The sequence below is a fragment of the Microtus pennsylvanicus genome, chromosome 5, assembly GCF_037038515.1.
Source record: "Microtus pennsylvanicus isolate mMicPen1 chromosome 5, mMicPen1.hap1, whole genome shotgun sequence".
NCBI classification, from domain to species: Eukaryota; Metazoa; Chordata; class Mammalia; order Rodentia; family Cricetidae; genus Microtus; species Microtus pennsylvanicus.
In genome coordinates this window covers 85,499,307-85,526,770 of record NC_134583.1, presented here as the reverse complement: position 1 = coordinate 85,526,770, position 27,464 = coordinate 85,499,307, and the positions used below count along the sequence as shown (strand labels likewise).

The following is a 27,464-nucleotide window of genomic DNA, read 5'->3' as shown; positions in this document are numbered from 1 at the left end:
TTGGGTTAGCCAGTGCTATATAGTGAAACCTTTTTTTCTCTTAAGTTAACTAGTATTTAGTTAGTCACCAATTCAAGTTAATTGTAATACTTAGATGACCAGTCTAGCATGTTACCACTTAGTTGTAGGATGCTAGGCAGGGGTCTGGTGCAAGCCAGAAGGGGCTATGCTGCCTGTTTCTGCAGAACTGACTGTGGAGAGCTGTTGTAGCATGTGGGAAGAGGCACAGAGAGCCTAGGATGGAGGCCAGTGGTGGAGTGAGCACTGCCTAGTCTGTACCAGGCTTCCATCTGCAACACACTTAAAAAAATGTGTAAAGGAGGCCCTTAGCCCTTGACTGCAGGGTTGTGAAGCTCTGAGGCTTCTAAGCTCTGAGGCACAAAGGATCACTCAGGAGTTTTGTGAACTATGGAGCCGAAGCAAATGGGCATTAATTATGACTGGTTAGCTTGGGAGCACTTTTGTCTCAGAAATGCTATGACCCAGGCGTGCAGATCTCAGAATGCCCAGTGACTGTTGAGGGTTTAGCGTGTACATGATCCTAAGAGCCAACCTACTAAACTCTGTCTCAATCTGTATCCTAGCCACCTTGCAATGCTGCACCTCTTTTGCTGCTGCTTTCTTCACAGTTTTCATGACACTGGCAGTGGGCATGTAACTAAATCATTTTAATGAGCTGTTGAATAGTACAGTCTCTTGTATTTTGATGCACTGTGTAATATGTGTCATTAGTGCAGTGGGTAAGATCTTAATTTTAATGGCGTGATCTGTGGCTTTGTCCTTCCAAATACTTTGTAGGAACAGCTGTGTCTTTTTTCAGTTTAAGACTGTCCACTTGCTGACTGTCAGTCTGCTTCCATTTGATCCTGACCCCAGATCCCTGTCTGTCTGCCTATCGCAGGACCTTATGCTGTGACAGTCCCACCCCCCCAGTTTCTGCAGATGACCAGGCACCCAAGTGTACATCTGCTGCAGTATGCTGGAAAAATGCATTGTTGTGATTTTTCATGTTCATAATGCATTCTCTGTTGCTCATGTTTCCTGCAAGTAGACACAAGCTGGAAGGGATATGTGGTCTGTGATTCTGCAAGGGAGAGTCCTGATTGCCTATGTGGTACTGATGGAAGCACAGACATAGCCCCCTCTGGTTCTTGTGTCACGTGGCTTTCAGCTACCTGCTGGCAGTCTTGCTGTCTTTGATAAGCTCTTATGTTTAATGCTGTGCATGTTACATGGTGTAGGGGCTCTCACTGGTACCTCACTAGCTTTTTTTACATTTTTTCATGGGGGTGGGTGGAGGGGATGCTCTTACTGCTTTAAACAATCAGTATATTTTTGAAAAGTTGTAAACCAAATTCTAGGACTTTAGGTTAATGTCCAGTAGTTGGTTAACGCAAAGCAGGTTTGTTTGACTTTATAATAGATAATGTAACAGCTTCTAATGGAATTTATAAATTCCAATGTGTTTGCAACTAGCGACAGAGAGGCTGGCTTTGAGTAAGGGTCATTAGAGTCCTGCTTACATGGAATGCTGAGTTTTAATACATTGCCTGTGCTCAACTCAATCTTAGCCAAGTAAACTGTTTCCTCCTGGTTTAACTATCTTGAGAATGTTTATTTCCAGTGATGTTTCCTCTCAGTGCTCAATCTGTGTGTGTCCTTCTGACCCTGCTTAGCAATGTGCCTCACTGGTCCTTGGGTCTTTTCCCACACATGTGCAGTAAACCTGCTCTCTCTCTTTCTCTCCCTCCTTTCTTCACACGCATCTGTCAGCCTAGTGACTTAAGGAAACACCGGAGACAGGTAAATCACATGCTGACCTTACATACTTCATGCCTCCATGACTGACACACTACTGTGATGTGAAGACAAGTACCTGACACTCCCAGCAGTATTTAGTTTGATCCTGCGTGTCATGTTGATGGTCATGTGGGAAGCCTGTCCCTGAAATAATAGGACAGAAATGTCTGTGTCTAATTATTGCATGCTTTTCTGCTATTCAGAATTAAGAACAAGAGTTCCTGAGGCAGAGCTGCAGGGGTGTGCTGTGGGGAAGGCTGGGGCTACCACCCAGTAAGCTCATACCCATGCCTAGCATGGGCCTAGCATGTGTACAAGACATTGTCTTTATTTATTTTTAACAGTTTTGTTTCTTTGAGACAAGGTCTTACTCTATAGCTGAGACTGTTTGGAACTCATTGGGTGACCTAGGTCATCCTTGAACTCACAGCAGTCCCCTTGCTTCAGCCTCATAAGCACTGGAACTGTTGTCTTAAATTCTTGCATGCATCCATGTGGGATATAGGTCACCTTAGTTATTTCATTTATCAGTGTGGAAACTGAAGCTCCTGTTGTGTGGTGTGGGGTTACAGGTGTGTGTTCAGGACTGTCTGGCTTCAAAAGCTGAGCTGGTGGCCAGTTTGCCCTTGAGCCTTTTGCTAGCTGCCCTGATTCTGTGGCAGTATCTAGGAATTGGTGTGAATTAGTGTGAGTGCATCATGCTGGGCAGAGTTGGGAAGAGCTGTCAGTAGCCATTTTGGTGGTTGACCTAGACAGTCTACCTCTTATCTTCCTTGCTCCAGGAGCCTTGCCCTGGGATCAACCTTTCTAGCTCGCTGTACTGTGGAGCAGTCATGGCTTCCATTCCCACTTGTCACTGATGAGTTTGCCAAAGAGTGTTGCCATGTTGGTGCTGTGGTTTGTTGCCTTCTTTCTTTTAAGTTAAAATGACACACCTGTGCTGCTCAAACTATCGATGCACAACAGGAAGGACACAAGTTCCAGAACAGACTGGGGTACAAAGCAAGACCCAGCCCTTCACCCCCAACTCAAATTGGCAAGTGGACTTGGCTCAGTGACACAACTGCTCAGTTGTACTACACAGTGTTCTATTCAGCCCTGCTGGCTTGTGTCAGTGAGGAAACAGTATGCGAACCACACTCACTCCAGCATGGTGACCTCATCTATGGAGCCACATATGGGCTGGTGCTGCAGTGTGGCGTACCCACCCCTCCTTTAGTCCCAATGGCAAACTAAGGTGCTTCTCTACTTGGTAACATTGAAAAGTCTGAATATAGTAGGGATCCTAGTGCCATCGCTTCCTGAAGGAGCACAGAGGACACACCTGAGATCTCTGTCAGGATTTTGGGACCAGATTGGGAGCTGTTGTGAGTGAGGCTCTGCTAAGGAGTGTGATAGCATCCTCAGCATGTGAATTGCTCTTGAGCTCAATTCTTTTGGTTTGTGTTTAAATAATGATTCCATTTTTAAGCTGTTAACATTTCCTTCAGAGTTTCTAGCCATGGTGGCTTTGGGGAGGAGGTGATGGAATGATGGCCTCCTGCGTGCTAAGCATGTGCCCTTTGGAACCTGGCCCAGGCCCATGATGCTCACTGCTGTTTTGAGATCATCTTAGACAGGGAGATGCAGAGTGCATCTGCTGCTGGCTATGCCTCAGCTCAGCCTGGCCCTGAGCTGATGGGGTTGCAGTAGGACCATTGATCCTCAGTGCCGTTTTAGTACTCAGCTGCCAGCCTCCCTGTGAATGCAGATGCTTGCCATGCTTCATGAAATCTGTCTTTCTTTAGAACCAGACAGTGCAGCTGTATCCATAGCACCCAAATGGGGTGAAACTGTTCACTGCTGTGGACCCTCCTCGTATATACTCATTGCCATCTTAGTTACGTACACAGGATTATTCTGTCTAAATCAAAGCTCTTAAACTCGTTCGTGTCTCCATGTATAGCCTGCAGTACAAATACCCAGAAATGGAGCCATACACATGGGTGTGGCTCATGGTCTCTAGCTGTTCTGTGTATTCCCAATTCCCAGACAGGAAAGTGCTAATTACTTGCTAGGGAAGACTTCCTCCCCAGTGTTCCCGCAAAGTGGCTGGAGGAGGCCTGTCGAGAGCTCCTGGTCAGTAAGAGCTGGTTGTCCTCTTGTGTTGATGAGGGTGCAGTTGATAGCATGGATCAGTTCTTGGTTGGCTCCCTTGTTGGGCATTGGCCTCTGATGTGCTTAGACTTCAGGGAGGAGTCGTTGGTGTCCTATGCCTCATACTTTTCCTAGAGAGATGGGCTGTGACTCACACTGTTCTGTGCTGTTTGTTTCCCTTCTGGACAGCAGTCCTGAAGATGGTGTGAACTAAAATGCAGCCTTTTAGCCAGGCACAATGGTGCCACCTGTAACCCTAGCACTGGGGAAGCAGAGGTAGTGCATTCCCAAGGTCCATCTCAGAGCAAAACCACAAACAAAAAAAAGGGGGCATGCTTTTGTGTTAGCAGAAAGTGACTAATAGATCTTTGAGTACACTGTTCACTGTTCTTGCCCTTATCTTGCCTTCAGTTGCCAGCTTCCAGAGAAGAGGTACGAGACGACAAGACGACGATAAAATGTGAAACCTCTCCCCCCTCCTCCCCGAGGCCCCTGCGCTTAGACAGGCTGCACAAGGGCGCACTGCACACGGTCAGCCATGAGGACATCAGGGACCTGAGGAAGTAAGGAGCAGGGCTGAGGACAGCAGTCCGTGTGTGGAGCTGTGCTTGTCTGGGGTTGAAGAATATTAGTAATAATTTGGGGGGGAAAAGCAGATTTTAAAGAGTTTCAGGTTATTCAGTTGAAGTTACTGACATTGCCCCAGGTGTTTCCAGCAGCAGGGCCTATCTGGGAAGATTGCAAATAGTGGTGCTCCAGGGCTGCACAGCCTTGCTCACACGCAGGTGACTCTGTGGTTCTGGAGGGTGCCACTCTACCGAATGAGAGGAATGAGATCGGTTCAGGACCCCCGAGACCAAAATCTCGGCACAAAGGAGATTTATTTGCTCCACATGGACAGAGGGCAGGGAATAAGAGACAAAGACAGGAGATAGAAGACAAAGGAGAAGGGGAGGGGAACAAGGGAGAAGGGACAGGGTTATTTGTCCTGGAGTTGGAACAAAGGACTGCCTCTGGATAGAGAGGAGGCAGAAGTAACACATAGAAAAATGGCAGTTTATAAAGGTACAAGGGGAAACCTCATGTTAGGATGAGGTGCTTAATTTTAATTTGGCCTGTTAATTAGGTGAACCGAAGGAGCATTTTGATTGCTGGACTTCAATACTTTGATAGTTGGATTTTGGTAGTCAGCCTCAGGAAGAGGAAGTGGCTAAATAAGGAAATAGACCTTGGGGACTAGCTTTAGGAGTGCAATCTAATGGTTTTTAGCAAGGCAGAAGGAATGATAGAGAAGGGCAAAGCCTGCCAGAGTCATGCTTGCCATGCCCGAGCTCAGAGTCCCTTCACTGACAGCCTGGCTTCTCATATTCTCTTGCTTTCTTGGGTCTCCAAGTTGCTGGGCAGTTTGTGTTTTCCCCACCTCTTTATTAAAATGCTTCCTGTCAGGAAACTAAAAGCCTATTTGCTTGCTGTGACCAATGGCAGAGTTTCTGTGCTGTCCTAAGCAGGGCAGGGGAGGGCACTTGAACAGTAGCTCTTACCCAGCTCTGCACGTAGTAAGCATTGTTTTTGGCTGGCAGTGGATTTCTCTGGTCTCCATGGGCATCTCACTGACTGAGCCCAGGGCTCCCTTTCCAGCCAGTTAGAGTCCATGCCTCCTCTTGAGAGGAGTTTCAAGTCCTAGAGAAGCTGGGCATTCAGAATCAGGCTTCCTTCTGAGCATCCTTGGCAGCCTTTGTCATTGCACAGCATACTGTGAGAGACTTGGTGAATCTCAGGAACTCTGAGGATCAGTTATTAAAAATGTAGAGTGTCTGGCTGGGTGTGGTAACTTAGGTCTCTATAAGCCTAGTGTTTTCAAGGCTGAGACAGGTTTTCATGAGTTCCAGGCCAGTCTAGGCTAGACTGAGAGCTTATCTCAAAAACAACCCAGAAAAATGTAGCAGTGCCTATGCATGAGCTCTCATGTTATGATAGAGCTCTGATAAAAGTCCCTTTTATTTCCTTGAAGCTCCACAGGCTCCCAAGATGGTCCAGTGAGCAACCCTAGCAGCAGTAATAGTAGTCAGGACTCCCTCCACAAAGCCCCAAAGAAGAAGGGCATCAAGTCCTCCATTGGCCGCTTCTTTGGCAAGAAGGAAAAGGGCCGGCCTGGGCCACTGGGGAAGGAGTCACCAGGACAAGGTTGGTAGGTTTGCAGTAAGCATCTTTTTTCTTCTCCTTCTCCTCCATTTCCTCCATCATCATCATCATCATCATCATCATCATCATCATCATCATCATCATCATCATCATCATCATCATCATCATCATTTTTATTTCATGTGCATTGGTGTTTTGCCTGCATGCATATCTGTGTGAGGGTGTTGAGTCCTCTAGAACTGGAGTTACAGACAGTTGTGAGCTGCCAGTTGTGAGCTGCCATGTGGGTGCTGAGAATTGAGCCTAGGTCTTCTGGAAGAGCAACCAGTGCTCTTAACCACTGAGCCATTGCTCCAGCCCCTGTAGTAAGCATCTCAACAAGGGTGTGGGGTGCTCTTGGGTACCTGCTATGTCTGCTCATTCTCCACATGCCACCATACTGCTGGACATTCTCTAGTGAGCATGGGCCCTCAAAGGCTATGACCCAAAGAACAATGGCTAGCAGTTCAGATACACCAGGTGTCTTGGCCAGAAATAGCTCTCTACTCTCAGTGTGAACTTAATTACCTATAGAGAACAGACCTGAACTTTGCTCTGCCATGTTGATTTACTTAAGTCTGGGGTCTCTGCTTCCTCGTAGCTGGTGTTTCAGAGACAGAAAATTCATCTCAAGATGCCTTGGGACTCAGCAAACTGGGAGGACAAGCTGAGAAAAACCGTAAACTTCAGAAAAAGTAAGCTTCTCATTGTGTTTCTATACAAGGTGGTTCTCAGGGTTAATATTTAGGTTTCATCTGGTATCAAATTCTGTGCACAGCTGTGTGTATGCATAGCCTTCTGAAAAATAGCTCCATGCCGAGGGGAGGGGAAGTGAAGACAGGAGGGTCTCTGGAGCTTGCTGTCTAGCCAGTCTAGCCAAATGGTCAGGCTCCAAATTCAGTGAGAGACCCAGTCTCAGAAAGTTGTGTGGAGATCGATAGAGGAAGATGCTTGATGTTGAGGCATCTTTCTGTGACCTCTGCATGTATCTGAAGTGTACCTGCATACATGAACATATGCATACCCCTCCAACACACACATATGTAATTACAGTCTTTTTTAACCCACATTTCCTCAAGACGGGAACATTTATGACACATAGAAGGCATTTGCCTGCATTCCTGACACTGTGGAAAGTGTCTTATTGAGGTGGCATGCTCCAGAACCCATCTTTGGAGTCTGAATCCTGCCCTCAGATCAGTTCTGTGCCTCCGGGGAGTCATGTAGCCCCATGTCTATTTTCCTCATCTGTAAGATGAGAATGGCTTTTCTGAGTATTAAATAGGATGGTGGTTATCTTGAAGAGTGATAAGAGGACTGGGATATGGCTCAGCTGGTAGAGTGCTAACCTAGAATGCACAAAGCCATGGCCTCCCAACCAGCACTATATAAACTGAGCATAGTGGCATCTGTCAGATCTCAGAGGTACAGGCTGGAGGATCAGAAGTTCAAGGTCATCATCTGCTATGTAGTGAGACTGAAACACTTAAGACTTAGTCTCACATAAATAGCTCTAAGTCTTGCAGATTGTCTAAACAGCTGAACTCTAAGGGCAGCCACAGTGACTGGGCCCATGTGAATGGCTCTCTGGAAGTACTTGCCACAGTGTTTTCTCCTGGTAGACTGTCTTATCACAGATAGATTTAAGAGTTTATAATCTATTAAGTTTCAATTCTGCACTAAGTCTTGAAAGACTGGCTCAGGGTAAAAGAAATGTGTTTGCAAAGAGAAAAAAGTCAGTAAAGTAAATTCTTGTCCTGAAAATTAGTAGTACTATTTGGGATGGCTGTCACTCCAGGGCCAGAGCAGTGATGTGTATGTGGGTTTGCTCTGCATAGAATGACTGTCTGGAAGCTTAGCTGCATCTAGAAACAGTAGAGAAAAACAGACAGGATGAGACAGTGCATCAAAGAACAGGCAGAGGGCGTAGAATAGAAGTGAGAGTTGAACTGACATGGGGAAGTAGGTTGAGCCAGGATGGACTGGATGGTTCTGCAAAGGGTCCTGAGTGCTGGAGACAGTGTACTGCACCCAGAATGGTGCTCACCCTGCTGTGGGGCTGCCAGTCATTAGCTTTGCCTCACATGTTATCTAATAACTGGACACTGCTCCAGGTAAGGACCAGGCTCCACTAGCAGTGCTGTTGACTCCCCTACCTTCAGGAGTCTGCAAATGAAAATTTGCAGAAATCTCTTAATGTCCAAATTTGATTTGGAATATTGCTGTTTTTGAACTGAGTAAATGTTTTGAGAAACCTTGGATTTGCCATTTGGCCATGTGAAAGTTGTTATTAAAACACAGCTTTTTCAGGAGGTGTTGGCACACACCTTTAATCCAATCTGTGCACTCCGGTGGCAGAGGCAGGCAGATCTCTGTGAGTTCAAGGCCAGCCTAGTATACAAAGCAGGTTCTAGGATAGCCAGAACTACACAGAGAAACCCTGTCTCGAAAAACAGACACATCTTCTTGCCTACTGGGTCTATACTAGGAAACTTCTACGCCCCAGATCCAATTGGCATGCTCTGTTTCACGTCACACATGATAATGAAAACAGCAAGGCTGTGCACGGCCCGGCAGCTGTGTTACCACATTCTTCTCCTTTTAGGGGTTTTGTATTTCTTTTTTCTTTCTTTCTTTTTTTAAAAATAATATTTATTTATTTGTTTGTTTGTTTATTTATTTATTATGTATACAATATTCTGTCTGTGTGTATGCCTGCAGGCCAGAAGAGGGTCCCGTTACAGATGGTTGTGAGCCACCATGTGGTTGCTGGGAACTGAACTCAGGACCTTTGGAAGAGCAGGCAATGCTCTTAACCTCTGAGCCATCTCTCCAGCCCCCGGGGTTTTGTATTTCATGTGAGAGAAAACATACTAAATTTCCTCAGGGTTTCAGCTTATTGTGATACTGGATGTCAGCATAGAGTGTGGAAGGGCAGCCTTGTGATTGGCTGAATGTATGTAATGCATATTGTGAGTGTGTGATTGAAGACTCAGACTCATTTCCTGTGGCCAGTTCCTGACTTGAGGATCTCTTCTGCTGCTGAGTGGATCAGGCAGCCTCTGGCAAGTGAAGTCTGATAGGGCCTGGCAAATTTGCTTGGTAGCTTCCATTTTGCTTTGGGGAACTACTGAGAGAATTTGGGGCAGGGGCCTTCCTCCCTTTCCTGATGGGAAACCTCAGGGCACTGCTCCTGAAGCTTGACTGTAAGCCACTTTGGCTTTAAAATGTCCTCCTCCCTCTGTGTGGTACTGTGTTGTGCTCACAGGTAGGAAACTGGACTGTGTGGAGAGCCAAGCTGTGGGATGCTCCTAAGTTCAGTGCTGAACTTCTGAGAGAATTTTGCCTGCCCCCCCCCCAAAAAAGGTAGCTTTTATCCTTTCCTTGTCAGAGTGATATCACCTGTGTTCTTAGGACTCCTAGCTTCTCACTTGATGTAGACACTTGCTATAGCTAGTGTCGGGGAAGAAACATCCTTTGGCCTTCTATTTAGGGTCTCAGTGCTGGCATAGTGAAAATATATGGGTCTAAAGTAGGGAGAGCTGCCGTGCTTGTTGATACCATGGAGTAGGTGACCACAGCTCCATCTGACCGTGGCCTGTCTCTTGTTGATACCATGGAGCAGGTGACCACAGCTCCATCTGACCGTGGCCTGTCTCTTGTTGATACCATGGAGCAGGTGACCACAGCTCCATCTGACCATGGCCTGTCTCTTGTTGATACCATGGAGCAGGTGACCACAGCTCCATCTGACCGTGGCCTGTCTCTTGTTGATACCATGGAGCAGGTGACCACAGCTCCATCTGACCATGGGGCTGTCTCTTGTTGATACCATGGAGCAGGTGACCACAGCTCCATCTGACCATGGCCTGTCTCTTGTTGATACCATGGAGTAGGTGACCACAGCTCCATCTGACCGTGGCCTGTCTCTTGTTGATACCATGGAGCAGGTGACCACAGCTCCATTTGACCGTGGCCTGTCTCTTGTTGATACCATGGAGCAGGTGACCACAGCTCCATTTGACCGTGGCCTGTCTCTTGTTGATACCATGGAGCAGGTGACCACAGCTCCATCTGACCATGGCCTGTCTCTTGTTGATACCATGGAGCAGGTGACCACAGCTCCATCTGACCATGGCCTGTCTCTTGTTGATACCATGGAGCAGGTGACCACAGCTCCATCTGACCGTGGCCTGTCTCTTGTTGATACCATGGAGCAGGTGACCACAGCTCCATCTGACCGTGGGGCTGTCTCTTGTTGATACCATGGAGTAGGTGACCACAGCTCCATCTGACCATGGGCTGTCTCTCTTATGGCCATTCCTCATAAAGTTGAGCGCATTTCTAAAACTGTGCGTTCATTTCCTTTCTTTGCTTTTGGGGTGCTAAGGATGAAGGCCAGTGTTCTTTGAACACTCGGCCTGCACTGTGCTACAGAAACATATCCTTCAACTCCCTCTCCTGTTCTGATTGGAAAGAGAACACTTGATTAGTGGTGTCAGAGCCTTACACATTAGCCTCATGATGGCTCATGCCCACAATGCCAGTGTTAGGGAGGCAGGGAGATTTGCACTAAGATGATACATCTCACGGACCAGAAAGAGCAGACATAGCAGAAACTCTACAGTCCTAGAGCCATGTCCAGGATAATAGGATTGAGCTCCCTCAATTTCCCTGAAAGCAGCACCTGTGGCCCTGGGGGTCAGCACCATGTCCCTCTCATTCTTCCGAGCAGTCAGGTGCTCTTGGTCTTAGGCCTGAGGTACGGACAGCCATGTGGGCTTTTTAGAAGACATTTCTTTGGGCTGGGGAGATGGCCTGCCATGTAAGCACAAAAACTTGAGTTTGGATCTCTAGCACTCATGTAAAATGTGGGTGTGGTGGTCTGCACCTGTGGAACTTAGTGCTGGGGGCTCAGAGACCGGTCAGTCTAGCCAGTGAGTGAGCTTTAGGTTTACTAAGAGAACTGTCTCAAAACAAGGTTGAGCAGCATTGTACATGCCTTTAACCCCAGCACTAGGGAGGCAAAAGCAGGTGAATTCCCTAGTTTTAGGCCAGTCTGGTCTACATAGTGAGTACATACACTATACCCAAAAATTTTTTTTTAAAGAGTTTTGTTACTTTAGTCACTGTGTTTTAAGCTTTGGGACCAGTGGCTAAAGAGTTTTTATTACCTGGAAAACTGACTAGCAGGAAAATAAATGTTGGTGACATTAAATGCCCCCTCTCTCCTTTGTGTGACAGGGTCTTGTGTAGCTCAGACTGGCTTCTAACTCGTGACAATCCTGCCTCAGCCTCCCAAGTGTTGAGATTATAAGCGTGGCAGTCACACCGTCTTACCACATTTACTTTGATAGTTACATGGAACAGAAAGGCCAAGTGGCTCTGTAGCTAGAAAGTGACTACTGGTAGTTGGGTAAGTCTGCAGAAGTCCCACATGGGAAAACTGACTGAGTTGGGAGGGTATTGTGAGGGTCAAGGGGTCAGCCCCATTGCCAGGTGAAGTGGAGAGGAGGGAGGCATCTCAGGGTTGAGTCACCTAGACTTGGGTGTCTGTAGTCATGGATGTTCTTTCTGTCCCATGACACATGATTGGTGAGAGATGTGCTGGCCTTGTCATAGCTGTGTTTGGCTATATAATTACAAACTGCCTGGTAGGGAAGGCTCAGTAGGCAGAGGGAAACCAGTGATAGCCACCTTTCCAGGTCCTGCTACCTATGATTGATTGTCCTTGAGGTCCCCTAACTGGTTCCTAATTCGTGCCCTATGACCTCTACACTGTTCCGTGCTGCTGCCAGTGGCCTGTGCTCTAAGGACCAACAAAGGCTGTTTCCAGTGCTGGGAGGAAGTTCAGGGCATCACAGGGGGCTGCAGACTCCAGGTAGCTACTGAGGGCTGCAGTGTACTTGCTTATCTGCCTGTTCTGCATGATCTATTACTACCGCATAACAGGTCCTAGCAGAGTGCCCAGTTGGAGAAGACTTAGTCCATTCATTGTGACTTTAGCGTAGAAACCTGATGACTAGGCCACATACACAGGAAGGGCACTCCCTGGTGTCCTTCGAGTTTTCACTTTTATTAGGGGTTGGACTACAAAGAGGGACAGTGCTGCTTCCTGTGGCTTCTTCACCTGTTCTGTTAAGTGATACCACCTGTCTGTAGATGGAAGTCACAAAACAATCCCACACCAGTTTGGAATTATGATTAATCAAAGGGTTATTTATTTAAGGGAAAACTTACAGATCACTGTCCTAGACAACAGCCCTCTGAGCAAACAGGAACAGAGTCTAGTAGCTGGAAGCAGAGCCATGAGCAAGCAAGGGAGAGGGAGAGAGAGAGTGAGAGAGGGGGCAGGACTACTTTTAAAGCAAAAGAGACCACGCCCAAGTGGGCTGGTATCTTTAAGGCTGTTATTGGCTGAAGGAGGAGTGGAAGGAGAATTTGAGAATTTGTCTGGAGGAAGCAGAAAGTGGTGTGTGTGTGTGTGTGTGTGTGTGTGTCCGTCCCTCCCCTCCTGTCACTAGTTGGTGGCCCAAGACTCCAGCTCCCTCCCTGTAGCTAGGACTGGTACCCATCCTGCAGACCCTCACTCCCTCAGCTCCACATGAGCACACTTGGCTATCTCTTTTCTAGTTTATGAGTAGCCCCATTCCTCAGATGGGAAGTGCTATTTTGACTGCCTGAGACACCAAATAGTGCTGCTGCCCTGGAGATATGCTGCTAGCCAGTGATGAAAGACAGCCATTGACTGTAGAAGCTAAGGCTAACTGAAGAAACCAAGCCTGAAGCTGTCTGTGACATTGTGACTGGAGGGAAAGCCCTGATCTGGGCAGTTATTACAGAGCCAGGATTTGGAGGTTTGATTTTGGTTTTACAGAGCTGGGTATCACACAAAATAGTTTTCTTTAAAAATAAAAGATTCTGAAATCTTTGGCTGCCACACATGCAAACATGGAGAAATTAATTTGTAAGAAAGAACCTGTGTGTGGGGCTAGAACCCATGCTTTTTTTTTTTTATGTATGTGCATGTGTGTGTTTTCCGAGACAGGGTCTCACTATGTAGTTCAGGATGTCTGGGAATTCACTGTTTAGACTAGACTGACTTTGAGTTCACAGAGATCCATCCACCTGTCTTTTCCTACCGAGTGCTGGGATTAAAAGTGTCCTACAACATCTGATTTTTTGAACCATTCTTACATGTTTAAGGTCTCAGCACTAGGTATCCATCTGTCAACCTTCATGTACTCTCTTTCTGGACAGTGTAAAAAAGGGTGTGACACCTAGCTTTTACCCTCACACCATATGAACTTAGGTACAGGAACTACCGGGTGCTCGTCAAGCTGGTGGTCACGCTTTCAGAAGAGGTGGGATTCTGTGGGATCATGCAGGTACCCTGTAGTAAACATAAGCTAGTGTGCTGTGGGTGGTGCTAGTGAATGGAAGCTCAAGGGAAGTAGGTAAGTACCTGTTGTGCTTTGGAAGCCTGTCAAAGATGCCTACTTAACTGGTTGTTCTGAATGTGTTTCCCTCATAGGCACGAGCTGCTGGAAGAGGCCCGCAGGCAGGGTTTGCCTTTCGCACAGTGGGATGGGCCCACGGTGGTGGTATGGCTGGAGGTATGTTCTCTTCACATGCTGCTTTATGGGAACTCACTGTGGTATCTCACACTTGCCTAATGGTCTGACTTTCTTGTTCCTGTGTCTAGCTCTGGGTTGGGATGCCTGCCTGGTATGTGGCTGCTTGCCGAGCAAACGTCAAGAGTGGTGCCATCATGTCAGCCCTGTCAGACACCGAGATCCAGCGGGAGATAGGCATCAGCAACCCTCTGCACAGGCTGAAGCTGCGGCTGGCCATCCAGGAGATTATGTCACTAACCAGCCCTTCTGCCCCACCCACATCCAGGACGGTAAGTTCACATGTTCTTATACTCTGGGAGGAAGGACTGCCTCCTGCAAGGCTATGGACCAGTCATCCTGCTTTCTTGGGTCTTTGCAACCCCAGCGGTTTTCATTTAAAATGCAGCTGCATATGCCATGAAAACTATTGCGTATGTGAATTGGATGACCCAAGAAAATTTTGGGCTAGGGCATAGCTCTGTGTAGAGTACTTGCCTAGCATGTGAAAGGTCCTGGGTTCATCCTCAGTATTGGACAAAGGCTTTCATGAAAGCTTGTCTGAAGCTGAGTGTGAAGTCCTCTGTGATCTCAGCTACATGGGAGTCTGAAGATCGGAGCTTTGAGTCCAGCAGGGGCAACAGCATATCAAGTTAAAAATGAAAGTTTGTCTAGAAAAACTTCAAAAAGCAAGAGATTTAAAGGTGGAAATTCATTCCTATAAACCTCCCTTGCATTTATTGTGCCCATCATCCTGAGGACTTCTGGGCAGGAGCTAAGGAAGTTCTTACTCTATACTAGCACTTCCTGCCTTTTGACTTTGATGTCTGATGACCCCTGACCACACAGAACTGGCGTTTGCATTCCCACACAAATGTGCTACTTGCTGAGCAGCTCACACAGTCCAATGCCTGTGACTTCTTCACAGTGCAACTGTAGGGATCAAGGGTCTCTGACTCCCTAGGGCAGTTGCTGGCCTTGGCCTCTGCATCATCTGTCAGAGAGGTGGGACTGTACCCTCTTCATCTGCAGCTGCCTCTAGGTAGGGTGTGGACAGGAAGGGCAGCTCCTTCCCTACCTTTTGATGGGGCACAGGTGTGCTGGAAAGTAGACCAAGAGAAAACAGACTGTTGCTGAATTAAAATCCAGCCCCTCTCCTCCTTCCCATGAACTCTGCCCTGGCATGGTTTGGAGGCAGTGTGTGAGCTGCTTGCATTTTCTGTGGAGTGCTAGCTCTGCAGAGCATCTTGGTGGCACCTATTGAATGCTGATGATGACACTAGTGAAGAAAAGCTGCTGCTACCCAGCATCCTGGTCACTCTTTCTTCTCACTGGACAGTGTTTTTTCCTTAAAAAAACCAAAAGGGAAAGCAGATACGGCCATACTCCCTCCCGACTTAGCTTGGGTGGCTCTGGAGAAACTCATGGAGTACCTTTGAGACACTTTCTGCAATAGCCCAAGGCCTGACCCTGGGCTCAAAGTTAAAGTGTTGAGGTTTTTCTGCTCTCTGTGGAATGAGCACTGGGCTTCTGTCTTCAGTTATAGCTCAGAGCTCTTCCCCCAGAATGGCTTTTGTTGCCACAGTCCCTTCTGTTCCCTGGTATTTCATGTCATAAAGGCATGTTCACCGTGGCCCCTCCAAAGTCTTCAACTGTGCTCTTACAGGGAGCTCCCACCATTTCAGCTAGCTTGAAAGTATTCCCGCCACACTGTCAGGCATAGGCAGAGATTCCTTTCTGGAGCTTACTTACATTAAAGCAGACTGGTCCCTTACCTGGCTCTGACAGGAATCTAATGGGGACACAGTGTGGTTAATTTTGGCCTTTCTGGCCTGGTCACCTGGTGTACCTGCCAGTTGGAAGAGGGGCCTCCTGCTGCTGTTGAAATGAGGCTGCTTGTGGAAAGTGCTCCCTTTGGACGTGCTAGAGATCACACCCAAGGCCTTGCACTTGCTAGGCAGCTCTGCCACTCAGCCCTATCTCCAGTCCAGCTGTGATAGTGAATGTGGAGGTCTGAGAGAACAAATATTTCTACAAGTCTAAAATGAGCTTTCTTTATTTACATACCTCAGGGGTGGGTACAGCAACGCAGCTCTGGAAGCTGTGAGCACCTCTCTGTTGACAGCTGCTGGCAGGTGTAGCTGCTGGCCGGAGGGCTGGGTTATTGTAGCTTTTTTGTCATCTTCTGTGAAGAGTGGCCTTTGCCTCAGGCTCCTGTGCCTGAAGTTTATGTGTGTGCCCTCTCCTCCTGTCATGCTTCCCTGGCCTGGAATGTGTCTGGTACACGGGGTACCTTAGACCACGGGAAATGTCTGGTTGACACATGAAGAGATGGAAACACTCACAGCCACGCCGCAAACGGTTAGTCACTGCAGCCTGCGTTTGCAGGGCACGTGATGTGTTAGACCAGCTTGGGCTTTGGACTTTCCGTTGGGAATGGATGTGTCCCCTTTGGTCATCAGCTATGTGTGCAAACTAGACTTTGTTTTTATTTTAGTTGTTTTTTTCCCCAGGATCTTAAGGCTGCAGATATGCTTATTTAATATGCTTATTTAAATAGAGTTGATTCACCCTGGGGAAAGAGCTCAGTTTAGTACCCCTCTGTGACAGTGGAACTTTTCTCTCTTACTGATATGCTAGCATGGAAAGGGTGTGTTCCTTGCATGAAAACCCCAAGCTGCTGGTGCTGCATAGACTGCATGCTGCTGTGACCCAGCATGCTCACACATCCAGCTGTCCCTGTTTGCTTGCTTACCTTACCATAGTTTACAAACACTAACAGTTTATTCTTTTGCATTCCTAACCATGTAACATCAGGAAGACGAGGAGGGAAGCTGGGCTCAGGTTGGCATCTTTCTCTACCTCCCTTCACTGTGTGGCAACAGAGAAAGTGTCTGGGGTGGGGACATGTGTGACTTGTCTTTCTGGATGTTCCTAGCATCCCAGTCTGTTCTGTGTGGTTAATGATTTGAAAGCCTTAGACAAGCCCAGAGCAGGCTTGCCAGCGCCTCATGGACAACTTTGAACATTCTCACAGGAGCCCTGGCAGCAGTTCTGCATGAGCACAGGCTTCTGTTAATATGGGGTCCCTCACACATAGCTCCCTGCTGGAGTCAGTTTAGTTTCAAGATCCACTAGTAGAAAAATTGTGAAATAATTTGCAAACCTGAGAGACATGATGCCTTTTCCTATGTGATGTTCTACTGACTGCTGCCCTAAGACTGTGTGCATTTAAAGATCTTACTAGGGGAATTCTCAGAAGTGAGGCTGCTTCTTGTCTCAATGGGTGTTTCCATTTTCTTGCTGAAGTTTTTGTTACATTTATTTATTTGTGTTTGTCAATGTGTCTGTGTGCATGTGCCATAGCAAGGTCAGAGAACAACTAGAGGAAATCAGTTTTCTCATTCCCTAATGTGTGTTCTGTTCTTAAGCTTGGTGGCCTTTACCCACTGAGCTGCCTTCTTGTGTACATGTTCTCAGTCCCCTGGTTCTTCAACACCCAAGGAGCTCTTCCTGAGTGCTTTGCTGTCTCCACTTGGGTGAATGAGAGTTGTGCCTTCTTTGGTTCCTAGCAGCATTCATTGCTGAGACTGAACTGTGTACTTGGACACAGTTTTCTCAAACACAAGGCAGTGGCCTCCCTCTATATCAAAGTGTCGCCAGTGATTCAGGGGAAAGAACATGGACTCTGGTCTGGTCTTACTGTGGGCTCTGCCTTACCTCAGCAATCAACTCATTCACTATTCAGTCTGGCTATCTGCTCCTTACAGGATGGACAGTCAATGTGGTCAACAGGGTGGTTTCTGATGATTGCAGTGCACCTCACATCTCCAGGCAGAGTGATTCCAGTTCTTTGAGTGCACAGCTGCCTGTGAGCAGCATGCTTTCAGTGTAGTGTGAAGGTGGAGGGGGGGGGCCTCACCTCACTCCTTCACAACCCTCTTCCCAGCTGAACTGTCAGGGCAGAGGTGTCAGTCTGCACCCCCAACCCCCAGGATAGTCAGCTGTGGACACTGCAGAGCCACCAGCAAGCAGTGTGGCCATGACCCTGCTTCTTTATAGCCCAAGTTTTTCTCTGAGCTTGAGTCTAGGTTGTGTCACACTGTGCAGGGTTCTCCTCTCTCCAAGACCATCTGGTTCTGTGTGTTCCCTTTCCTGGGTTGTATCAGCATCCTTGGAGTAGAGATGAACTGAGCCTTCACTGCAGCTACCACCACAAAGGAGTGATTGGCGTGCCTGGGAAACACTCAGAGATAGGATGATGCTGTCTCATTTGGCCCTTTCTTTAAAGGTTTTTCCTCATTCTGCCTGTCAAAGGAAGCAGAGCCAGCAGGATCCCTGTGCTAATGCACAATGGGATCTCGTGATGGCCCAGAGTACTTAGGGACAGTGATAGACTTCTAGTAGAGCTGTAGTGTTTGTGTTGGATCTGACTCATTCTTTTGTGGCTGGAGCAGGTGACCAGGCAGAGGGAGGCTGCTTTCATTTCCCAGTATCAAGTCACCTACTCTCTATGCTTGCAGTGCATTCATTCCATGGCACAGACCTGCTTAGCCAACTTTGCATTTTTATGGAGTTTAATGGCATTAGAAATGATATTTTAACCAGGGTTTCCAGATGGTTGTTAGTCTGGAATGGGTCCCTGTTCTTGCTGCCCAGCACAATCTGTGTTTTAGCACTGTGACTTCCTGTCTCAGTTGGTCCTGTCCTCTGTGAATGAAAGGACCAACTCTCTTCCTTCCCTGCTCACATGCTTTGTGTGTCTTCTTGCCTTGTGCAGTGACCCAATGCTGTAGTTAGTGTAGATGGAGACATCACTTCTTTGTGGACAAGCATTCAGTTCTTCCCCTTCTTGGGTGCTCTGCTGTGGGGAGGCAAATTCACTCCATTCCCAGAGTGTTGAATGCCCCACAGTGAAGCCGGAAGCCTTTCACGTGTTTCTGTATCCTCTGTAGTATTAGGCTTTTCCAATTTCTTGATAGACAAAATTTCTCCGTTCTTTTCCGCAAATGTTGATCCAGCTTATGTTCTGTAACAATAAGCTTCTTCATGTCTAGTCTTATTTTAGTTTGTTATGTATGGCTTGCTGGTATTATAGACTCTTGCACTGTTGCTTTGAAAGTATGTTAATTTGCAAGTATTTGGAAGGTATTTAGATGTTTTACCCACTACTAGTTATCCCTTTGAGACAAAATCTTGCTGTGTTGCCCAGGCTATTTTCTAACTCTCAACTTCAAACAGCCTTCATCCCATATTGGCCTGGTGAGTAGGTGAAGCTATGGGCGTGTGCTCCCATATTTGGCTAATTGCTGGTTTCCCTCTCTCCTCCTCCTTCCCACTTAACCTAACAGTTGGGTCTTGCTCTGTAGCCCAGACTGACCTCCAACTTGTGACTGTCCTCCTGCCTCGTAAGTACTGGAATTATAGATTCTAATTCATTTTCTTCTGAGGCAGAAAATACTGTATGATTTAACTTCAAAGCATATTGAGCTGGGGTGTTGCTCTGTGGTGGAGCTGTGCTTAATGTACGTGAGGCCTGGTTCAGTCTCAGCACCACACCAAGCCAGACACATTCTGAATGAGGTGATGGACCTGTGCATCTGTTGCCCACTACTTAGGAGGCTGAACAGGAGCATCACTTCAGCCTGGAAAGTTGACTTGTATTTCAGAATGATGGCTTCCCAGGACCACGTGGTCTGGTGGGATAGAGTGTGAGGGCTGTATCTTATCCTAGGTAGTATCCTCTCATGGAAAAGAAGGGATATATTCTAGTATCAGGTGGAGGATTCTGGAAAACATAAGCAAGTCAAGTTGACTGATACTGCTGCTTCAGTCTGCATTGTGCTGCGGGGTCTTTTTAAGGAAAAGTTGCTTTCCTATAGTTTGTAGCACACCCCCTGTCTGTTTTTGTTTGGAAGGAGTGTTTAAGTCTTATTTATAATTTTATATTTGTTCTATGATTTTATATTTGTTCTTTTCTTCATTTAATCCTGTTAGTTTGTCTCTTTAAAAACATTTTTTTCTGATAAACTTTTGCTGATTTTTTTAAAAATAAACATTTATTTAGGAAAAAGTGTTAAGACCAAAGTCAGAACAGCCAGAGAGAATTTTAATGAGTTAAGTTGAACCCATCCTTCAAACTTGTTCATGAGTCGTGGTCATTCTCAGTTGCTGTGTTAACAGCTGGTTCGGAAGGGGCTCTACAGTTGACTGTGGTTTCTTTGTGGCTTGTTAACAGATAGGCTATCTCAGCAGTGAGTCCTTTTTGTATGCAGTCTCACTAGAGCATAAACAGTGGGGATGGGAGATCGATCACCTAGGCGTTACCAAGACTAGTATTGTCATTAGTTTAGTCTTCGCAGACTCAAAATCCATAACTAACACCACCAACTTGCTAAAAGCAGACGCTAGCATATGGGGACATGAACCACGAGTGGATTGGCAACGAGTGGCTACCCAGCCTAGGACTGCCGCAGTACCGCAGCTACTTCATGGAGTGCCTTGTAGATGCCCGGATGCTGGACCACCTGACCAAGAAAGACCTGCGAGGGCAGCTGAAGATGGTCGACAGCTTCCACAGGCAAGTGGGAGCTTGCTACACCTTCTCTCTGGCCCTAGGCCTGCCCTTTCGTCAGCTCCGCATAACCTTTTTGTGTCTCTGTAAATAGAAACAGTTTCCAGTGTGGAATTATGTGCCTGAGAAGGTTGAATTATGACCGAAAAGAACTGGAAAGAAAAAGAGAAGAGAGTCAGAATGAGACAAGAGGTGAGCTCCTGTCTGGGCAGTCGTCTGGCTTCTGCAGGCAGTGCTCCAGCCTCAGTGGGGTGGAGCATCTGCCAGGTAGCACCAAGAGGATTCCTGGGAGGCTTTAGGGGAGGCACTGGCCTAATGTGAGAAGGGAGGAAAAGGAATGATCTAGAGCTTGCCAGTACACAGTCTGCAGTCCTACTATTTTTCCCGTGACCTTAGAGTTTTCCTTTGGTCATGTGTGTCCTGTGTTGACACTTAGAAATGCAGAATAGAGCTGAGTCTGCTGCATAGTCACTGGAATAAGTGTGAAATGCAGGGCTGTGGGGTATTGAAGGGTCTTGACTGTTTTTAATAGGAAAAAATATGCAAAAACAAAACAACAAAACTAGAGGTGAAGATGTGTGGGAGAGAGCATGGTGCTTGTGAGCCTGTGTGGGTGCACATGTGAGTATATGGGGTATATAGCTCAGTGTATAGCCTTTCCCTAGTGTCTCACATGTGAGTATATGGGGTATAGCTCAGTGTATGGCCTTTCCCTAGTGTCTCACATGTGAGTATATGGGGTATAGCTCAGTGTATGGCCTTTCCCTAGTGTTAGAGGGCCTGTACTTGAACTATGGCATGTTTAAAATAAAGAGAAAAACAGGAGCAAACTGTCTGAGATGGCACATTTGAAGGGTAGTTTGCTCAGACGACTTACCGTAAGTCCTGGGATTGACCTCTTTTTTTCCAGAGCAGCACCTAGGGATAAAATGTCAAGTCTGCTGCACTGTTTTCAGTGGTCCTCTGTCTTTCTACACTTGACAGGAACTGTCTTTGGAAATGCTTGGGCATATTTTTAGACTGTCTATTTTTAGGTCTCCATTATTACTAGTGGAGTACTGTACTTGTCACAAGGTGTGACCTCCAGCGCTTTTGTGCTGGATAATGTCTTTCAGTTTCTCTGTGATGAGTAAGAGGCTTGGTGATTATATTTGTGACCCCCTAACATTCAGGAAGCTAAGAAATAAGGACCAAGTTAGTTCAAAGCCAACTGAGACTTCATAGTGAGACCCTTTCTTAAGAAATTTTGGGAAAAACATTGAAGATATTTGTGTCATATGCTGGCTAGTTCTGTCATCTTGACACAATCTAGAGGCACTGGAGAGAAGGGAGCCTCAATTGAGAAAAATGTTTCCGTAAGATCCAGCTGTTGGCAAACCTGAAGGGCATTTTCTTAATTAGGGAAAAATCTGCTTTGGTACTTGGGTTTGTAGACTGCCATCCTATTCTGTTCCTGGAAGTGCAGTGAGATCTGTCTGTCCTTTTCCTGGCTTCCCTGGAGCAGTTCCTCCGGTGGGTTCTTAGGGTGATGTGGATAGGATTCCTTTGTGAGAGCTGTGGTGTCTGTGATGCTCGCATCTGACTTGGGTCTGTTTCAGGAGCACAAGGTCAGGATTTGTAGCAGGAACCTTTCTCCTGTGCTGCAGGGTGTGGTGAGCATAGTATTCTGAGGCTATCATACACTTGCTTTATTCTCTTGCAGATGTTCTTGTTTGGAGCAATGACCGGGTGATTCGCTGGATCCTGTCGATTGGCCTTAAAGAGTATGCCAACAATCTGATCGAGAGCGGTGTTCACGGAGCACTTCTAGCCCTGGATGAGACTTTCGATTTCGGTGCCCTGGCACTGTTGTTACAGATTCCAACGCAGAATACACAGGTGACCCTAGAGCTGTCAGGCCTGTACCCTGCCACAATGTTCCAAAAACCGTGCTTGCACATGCTCACTTGTCTCCTTGAGTTCAGGGAAAGCCTGACATTGGATGGATAGTGAAGGGATTTTTATAGCTTGTTAGTGAGGGAATGTCCAGAGTCAACAGAGGCTTAGCTTAGCCTTATACTCTCATCTGCATGGTTTCTGTTTCAAGCCTGAGGGATTTTAGAGTAAAATGAGGAGAGCCGCCATTCATAAGAGTGGGGCTCACACACACGTGCTTACTTTTTGTTTTTTTATTTTTTTAAGCGTACCACATGAAAGCTTTATTATTTTTACTTCTGTGGTAGTTGTTTTATGTAATTCTCTTTGCTTCATGACCAAATTTGAAAACGTGGAATTTCTGTTCCTCCACACAACACCAACTTTGGCGCCTACTCCTAGCCATTAGCATAGCACTTACGGTTAGCAGAGGCTGCTCGTTCGTTTTCTGACCACCCAGACCCGAAATAATCATGCAGAAGACATATTAATTATAATACTGTGTGGCCAATAGCTTAAGCATATTTCTAGCTAACTCTTACATCTTAAATTAACCCATTTCTATTATTTTATATTTTAATTGTCCTTGTGCCCAGGCATCTCTCTCCTCCGGCAGCTACATGACATGTCTTTGATTCCACTTACTTTCTCCTCTGTCTGCTTGGAATTCCCGCCTTACCCTATCTTACCAATGGTATTTACAACATAGAGAGGGGAATCCCACATTGCCTCCCCTTTTCTGCCTAACTAAAAAGGAAGGTTTTAACTTGAACATAGATTACATAAAACAAAACAGCAATCAGGTAAGAATTATAGTTATAATATTTAGTCCACTTACATTTGGCAAATTAAGGAAAATACTCAATCATCTGTCCTATCTTTGTGAGTTTAAAGTTTTATATTTAATCTATCTTTTATCATAACTAAGGAAAAGTATAACTATTTTTAACTCTTCAAAGACCCCAGATGGGGTTACGTAAGTTAACAAGAAGAGCATTGTAAACAACTTTATCTTTTTTTGTTTTTTGGTTTTTTGAGATAGGGTTTCTCTGTAGCTTTGGGACTGTCCTGGAACTCGCTCTTGTAGACCAGGCTGGCCTCGAACTCAAAGAGATCCGCCTACCTCTGCCTCCCAAGTGCTGGGATTAAAGGCGTGTGCCACCACCACCCGGCTTGTAAGCAACTTTAAAAACTCTAGAATTGACAGAGACATTTCACCACCTGGACAGTTACCTAAAGTTCTTTTGTAACATTGGGGCATCCATCTTCAGCCTACAGGCCCATAGTATCCTGCAGATTTTTCCATGAAGTAGGAAATTTGAAAGACTGTTTTGCCTCTTGTCAGTTAATTTTGTGTCTGTCCCATAGAATATCTGGCAGATCCTTTTCATAAAGCAAGAACCCTGAAGGACAGTTTCACTTTTTTTAGGCAACTTTAGCAGTCTTTTTTTTTTTTTTGGTGGGTCCTGCATGTCCAGTTCATACAGCATAACATCAAGAAAGTCCAGGCCAGAGCACTTTTTTACCCAGATGGCTAGCAAACTCCATAAGGAGCCTCTTTGATGTCTATCCTCCTCTTGAAATAGATTGGTGCTATCAAGAGCAACTGTGCCTTATTGTCCTGAAAAATCCTAAGTTTTTTAAACATTTTAAATGCCATATTCTGAAAGGTTTGAAGAATACCTAATTGAAATATATCTCTATAGATCTATCTAGAAGACTTAACATGACTACAAACTTGACTATTATAGATGATTATCTATTAACCTATAATTTTTAATTATACATTGCATTTTAAATGAGCTGCACAAACAATACCTTAATTAAGAGCAGAAATATATATATATATTGGCCTTAAATTTGTATCAGTAAACCAAGATCCATACCAATGCAAAGTATTTATCCAGATAGAGGAGGAGAGAGTAGGTGAAGTCAAAGAGATGCCATGTAGCTGCCATGCCCATGCACTGGTACCAGTAAACCACGAGCCTTGTGGTAAAATGTAAAATAATAAAAATGGGCTAATTTAAGATGTAAGAACTAGCTAGAAATAGGCTTAAGCTATTGGCCAAGCATTATTGCAATTAATGTTTTCTGTGTAATAATTTTGGGTCTGGGTGGCCAGGAACGAATGAGCAGCCTCTGCCTACAACTTCCAATGACTTCCCCTCCAGTCTGCCCACAGATTAGATGCAATTGTGTGTCAGGATGTCCCCAGCAATTGAATATGCCAGCGTGCTTCCTAATAATTGATGAAGGCTTTGTTGGCTCTTTCATTGTTTCAGGCTCGAGCTGTCTTGGAAAGAGAGTTCAACAACCTTTTGGTCACAGGGACTGATCGGAGGTTTGATGAGGTGAGTACTCAATCTGATGTTTTTATTCTCTACTTTGTTTGCTGGGCATCTAACACCAAACCCCAACCCTCATGTGCATGGAGTGCGCCCCATTTCATCATCATATTTAGAACCATGTGGAAAAGCTGCTTAAGGAGTGTGGACCCATATTTGGGGGGGAGGCGAATACACACACACACTCTTGAGAGAGCTAAGTGCATTGACACTGTCTACCATTGGGCATGCCCAACCCAGAAAAGAATGGGTTTTTTTGTTTTGTTAGTTTTTCAAGACAGGGTTTCTCTATGTAACCCTCAATATCCTCAAACTCATGGAGATCTTGCCTACCTCTGCCTCCAGAGTGTTACAATTAGAGGCTTGCACCACCACCACTCAGCCAGAATAGTCTTAATAAAACTTTTTTTTCTTTTTTACGGTTTTGTTTGTTTTGAGAAAGAATCTTGCCTTGTAGTTCAAGGTGGCCTTGAACTTGGAGCATCGTGCCTTAGCTTTTCAAGAGCTGGGGTCGCATGTATACCCAATATGCCTGGCTTGCTGTTGGTTTTTGATGTCTCACAAATGGTTGTCAAGTCATAAAACTGGACGAAGCCTCAAAACAGTGTCTATCTTGTGTTCTGGGAAGAACTGGTCATTTTGCCCCAGCCCAGAGCCTCTGTGCTTTGGGGAAAGATATGTCTCAGAAATGTGTTTGCTCAAAACTGTTATTTTTTTCCTCTTGAAACCCATGACATCACATTGTAAGGATTGTCATTGAACCTTGAAAAAGAATCTCTAATTTGATAAAGAGAACAGAAGCTATTTTGAAGAGGCCTTGTTGGCTATGTTGTAGTCTGTAGTCTGTGTGTCCCGTTTGTGAGGTGGTTTTCGTGTGACAAGTGTGGGGTGAGAAGGGCCACAGTTCTCCAACTGTGGCCAGAGGAGCATCTCCACAGTCCTTTTCTGCTGCAGATCTGGAACTAGGCAGGCAGTTGTGCTGTCAACATGAAGGTTAGCTACACACAAGCCAGAGCCCCGTGATCCAACAGAATCTGAAGAGCACAGGCCTGGCTGGGTGCCACTTTTATTGTTAATTGGCATATGTCTCCTTGGTTTGCCAGGACGATGACAAAAGCTTCAGGAGAGCACCTTCATGGAGGAAGAAGTTCCGACCGAAGGACATCCGTGGCCTGGCCTCTGGCTCTGCAGAGACATTGCCTGCCAACTTCCGGGTCACCTCCTCTATGTCATCTCCCTCTATGCAGCCAAAGAAGGTTCAAATGGACGGTATGTGGTAGGCCCTGCAACCACCACGTGTGGGGAGTGTGAGCCCTGACTGCACCTGGGGCATTGGAGTGATGCTGCATGCTCAGGTGTATTTGTTGTTCAGCTAACCCTAACATTGGTTCCTCAAGATTAACCAAAGTAACAGAAACTAAGACAAATAAATCCTCATCTGATTGAATCTTAGGCTGTTTTCCATAAGACTTAGTACTGTCTGTTTTGGGGCCGGGGTAGAGCCCATACTGTGAGATCAGACTCACTAGGCAGCACAGGTACACTTGCTGTAGTCACAGTGCTGAAACCACAGAGCCTGAGACAGGCTCTGTCTTTAGTAGCCTAGGTTGTCTTCAGATCACAGTAAGCCTCCTGCTTAACTTCGTGAATCCTGGAATCATAAGCATAAGCCACAACACCTGGCCAAGTAAATTGTAAATAATACAGTTTCCCTCCCTTTCTGCTATTTGTCAGTCGCATATATCCCTGTTATAGGACAGAGAAGACAGTTTGGAGCTAGGTGGGCCTACTGGTGTTCAGTCAGAAATGGTGGACAACCCAAAGCTTCTGACAGGTGACAGAAGTCAGATGAGGTTTGACCTTGCTGCTAGGAGGCACATGACCTTGAGCAGGTGTGTTTTTGAGCAAGCCTTGTGGCTGAGCTACGCGTTCCTGAGGAAGTTTTGATAATGGACAGCCATGTTCTTGAAGCAGCCAAACCTGAGCCCTAGCAAGCAGACAGCTCCTCCTTGCTGATGCAGGTGGTGGGTTAGTTGCTGGTCTGCTGGGATTTTTGTTCTGATTGCACAAACCAGAGACGGGCACATGAGCTACGCTTCACTAGGCTGGCTGGAAAGTACATGATGTAGAAAGCTCTGGCTAGTTTGGCTGTGGTTCAGTATTGTGCTTCCAGGGGAGGGTCAAGTTTTTTCTGTTCACAGCAACTTCTTGAGAGCCAGTGTGAGCCTGGTTTGCCAGCCTAACTGAGACTAAATGGTTGTATACAGGTTTTCCTTGTTCTGAACCATACCTCTTGGTCAAGCACTAATGCTCTAAGAATAGGAGCTTACAGAGAAAGCAGCCTGGAAAGAGGAGTAGGAGTCTAGGGTGTGGGCGTGGCTTTCCCTACTCTCACTTGTGAGAGGGCATCTGCCGAGCACCAGCTGTGCTGAGGGCTTCTAACGAGGAAAGGTGAGACACGGTGTACATGGCAGGCAAACCTTCCACTTGAGCCATCTGCAGTGGCTCCGAGAGTGTGGCTATGAGAATAGCCAGCTCTCTGTGCATAAGCCATCCGGGCTTTTTATTAAATGGTAACCAGCAGTTCAGCAGTTTCTGATGGAAACTGAGTCTGGCCATTGGTGTCCTAAGAGAAACTGCTGTCGTGGCCATCCTGCTCTTTCATGGAGCCCTTTGCCTTACGAGTGTAGCCTCAGCCCTTCCTACCTCTGCGTTCTTGGAAGTACAGTATTCGGGCAGAAGACCTGTAGTACAATCTCAAGAGAAACATGGTAGCCTCTTTTGTAATTGTCACTCATGTACATGGACACCTGAAGTTGTGTTTGTGTTCCTTGCCCGTTGCTGTTTCTGAGTTAGCCACCAGTTCCTGGGCCCTCAGAGGGAGCTTCTGGGCCACCC

At 46.3% G+C, this 27,464-nt stretch overlaps 1 protein-coding gene across 9 annotated transcripts in view; it reads left to right on the top strand.

Moving 5' to 3' along the window:
* The window catches only part of Ppfia1 (PPFI scaffold protein A1), an 85,021-nt gene that overhangs the window by 55,012 nt on the left and 2,545 nt on the right, over positions 1 to 27,464 (top strand). For 2 of the 9 annotated variants that reach the window (XM_075972922.1, XM_075972916.1), the window contains exons 17-29: positions 1,774 to 1,803; positions 4,348 to 4,499; positions 5,948 to 6,120; positions 6,719 to 6,812; positions 13,652 to 13,733; positions 13,823 to 14,023; positions 16,029 to 16,091; positions 16,548 to 16,574; positions 20,135 to 20,310; positions 20,399 to 20,496; positions 22,007 to 22,182; positions 24,504 to 24,572; positions 25,670 to 25,835. In XM_075972922.1, the coding sequence (XP_075829037.1) occupies positions 1,774 to 1,803; positions 4,348 to 4,499; positions 5,948 to 6,120; positions 6,719 to 6,812; positions 13,652 to 13,733; positions 13,823 to 14,023; positions 16,029 to 16,091; positions 16,548 to 16,574; positions 20,135 to 20,310; positions 20,399 to 20,496; positions 22,007 to 22,182; positions 24,504 to 24,572; positions 25,670 to 25,835 (1,507 nt within the window). Of the gene's footprint in view, positions 1 to 1,773; positions 1,804 to 4,347; positions 4,500 to 5,947; positions 6,121 to 6,718; positions 6,813 to 13,651; positions 13,734 to 13,822; positions 14,024 to 16,028; positions 16,092 to 16,547; positions 16,575 to 20,131; positions 20,311 to 20,398; positions 20,497 to 22,006; positions 22,183 to 24,503; positions 24,573 to 25,669; positions 25,836 to 27,464 lie in introns of all 9 variants that reach the window. The other 7 variants (XM_075972920.1, XM_075972921.1, XM_075972915.1 and 4 more) reach the window with 6 other exon arrangements.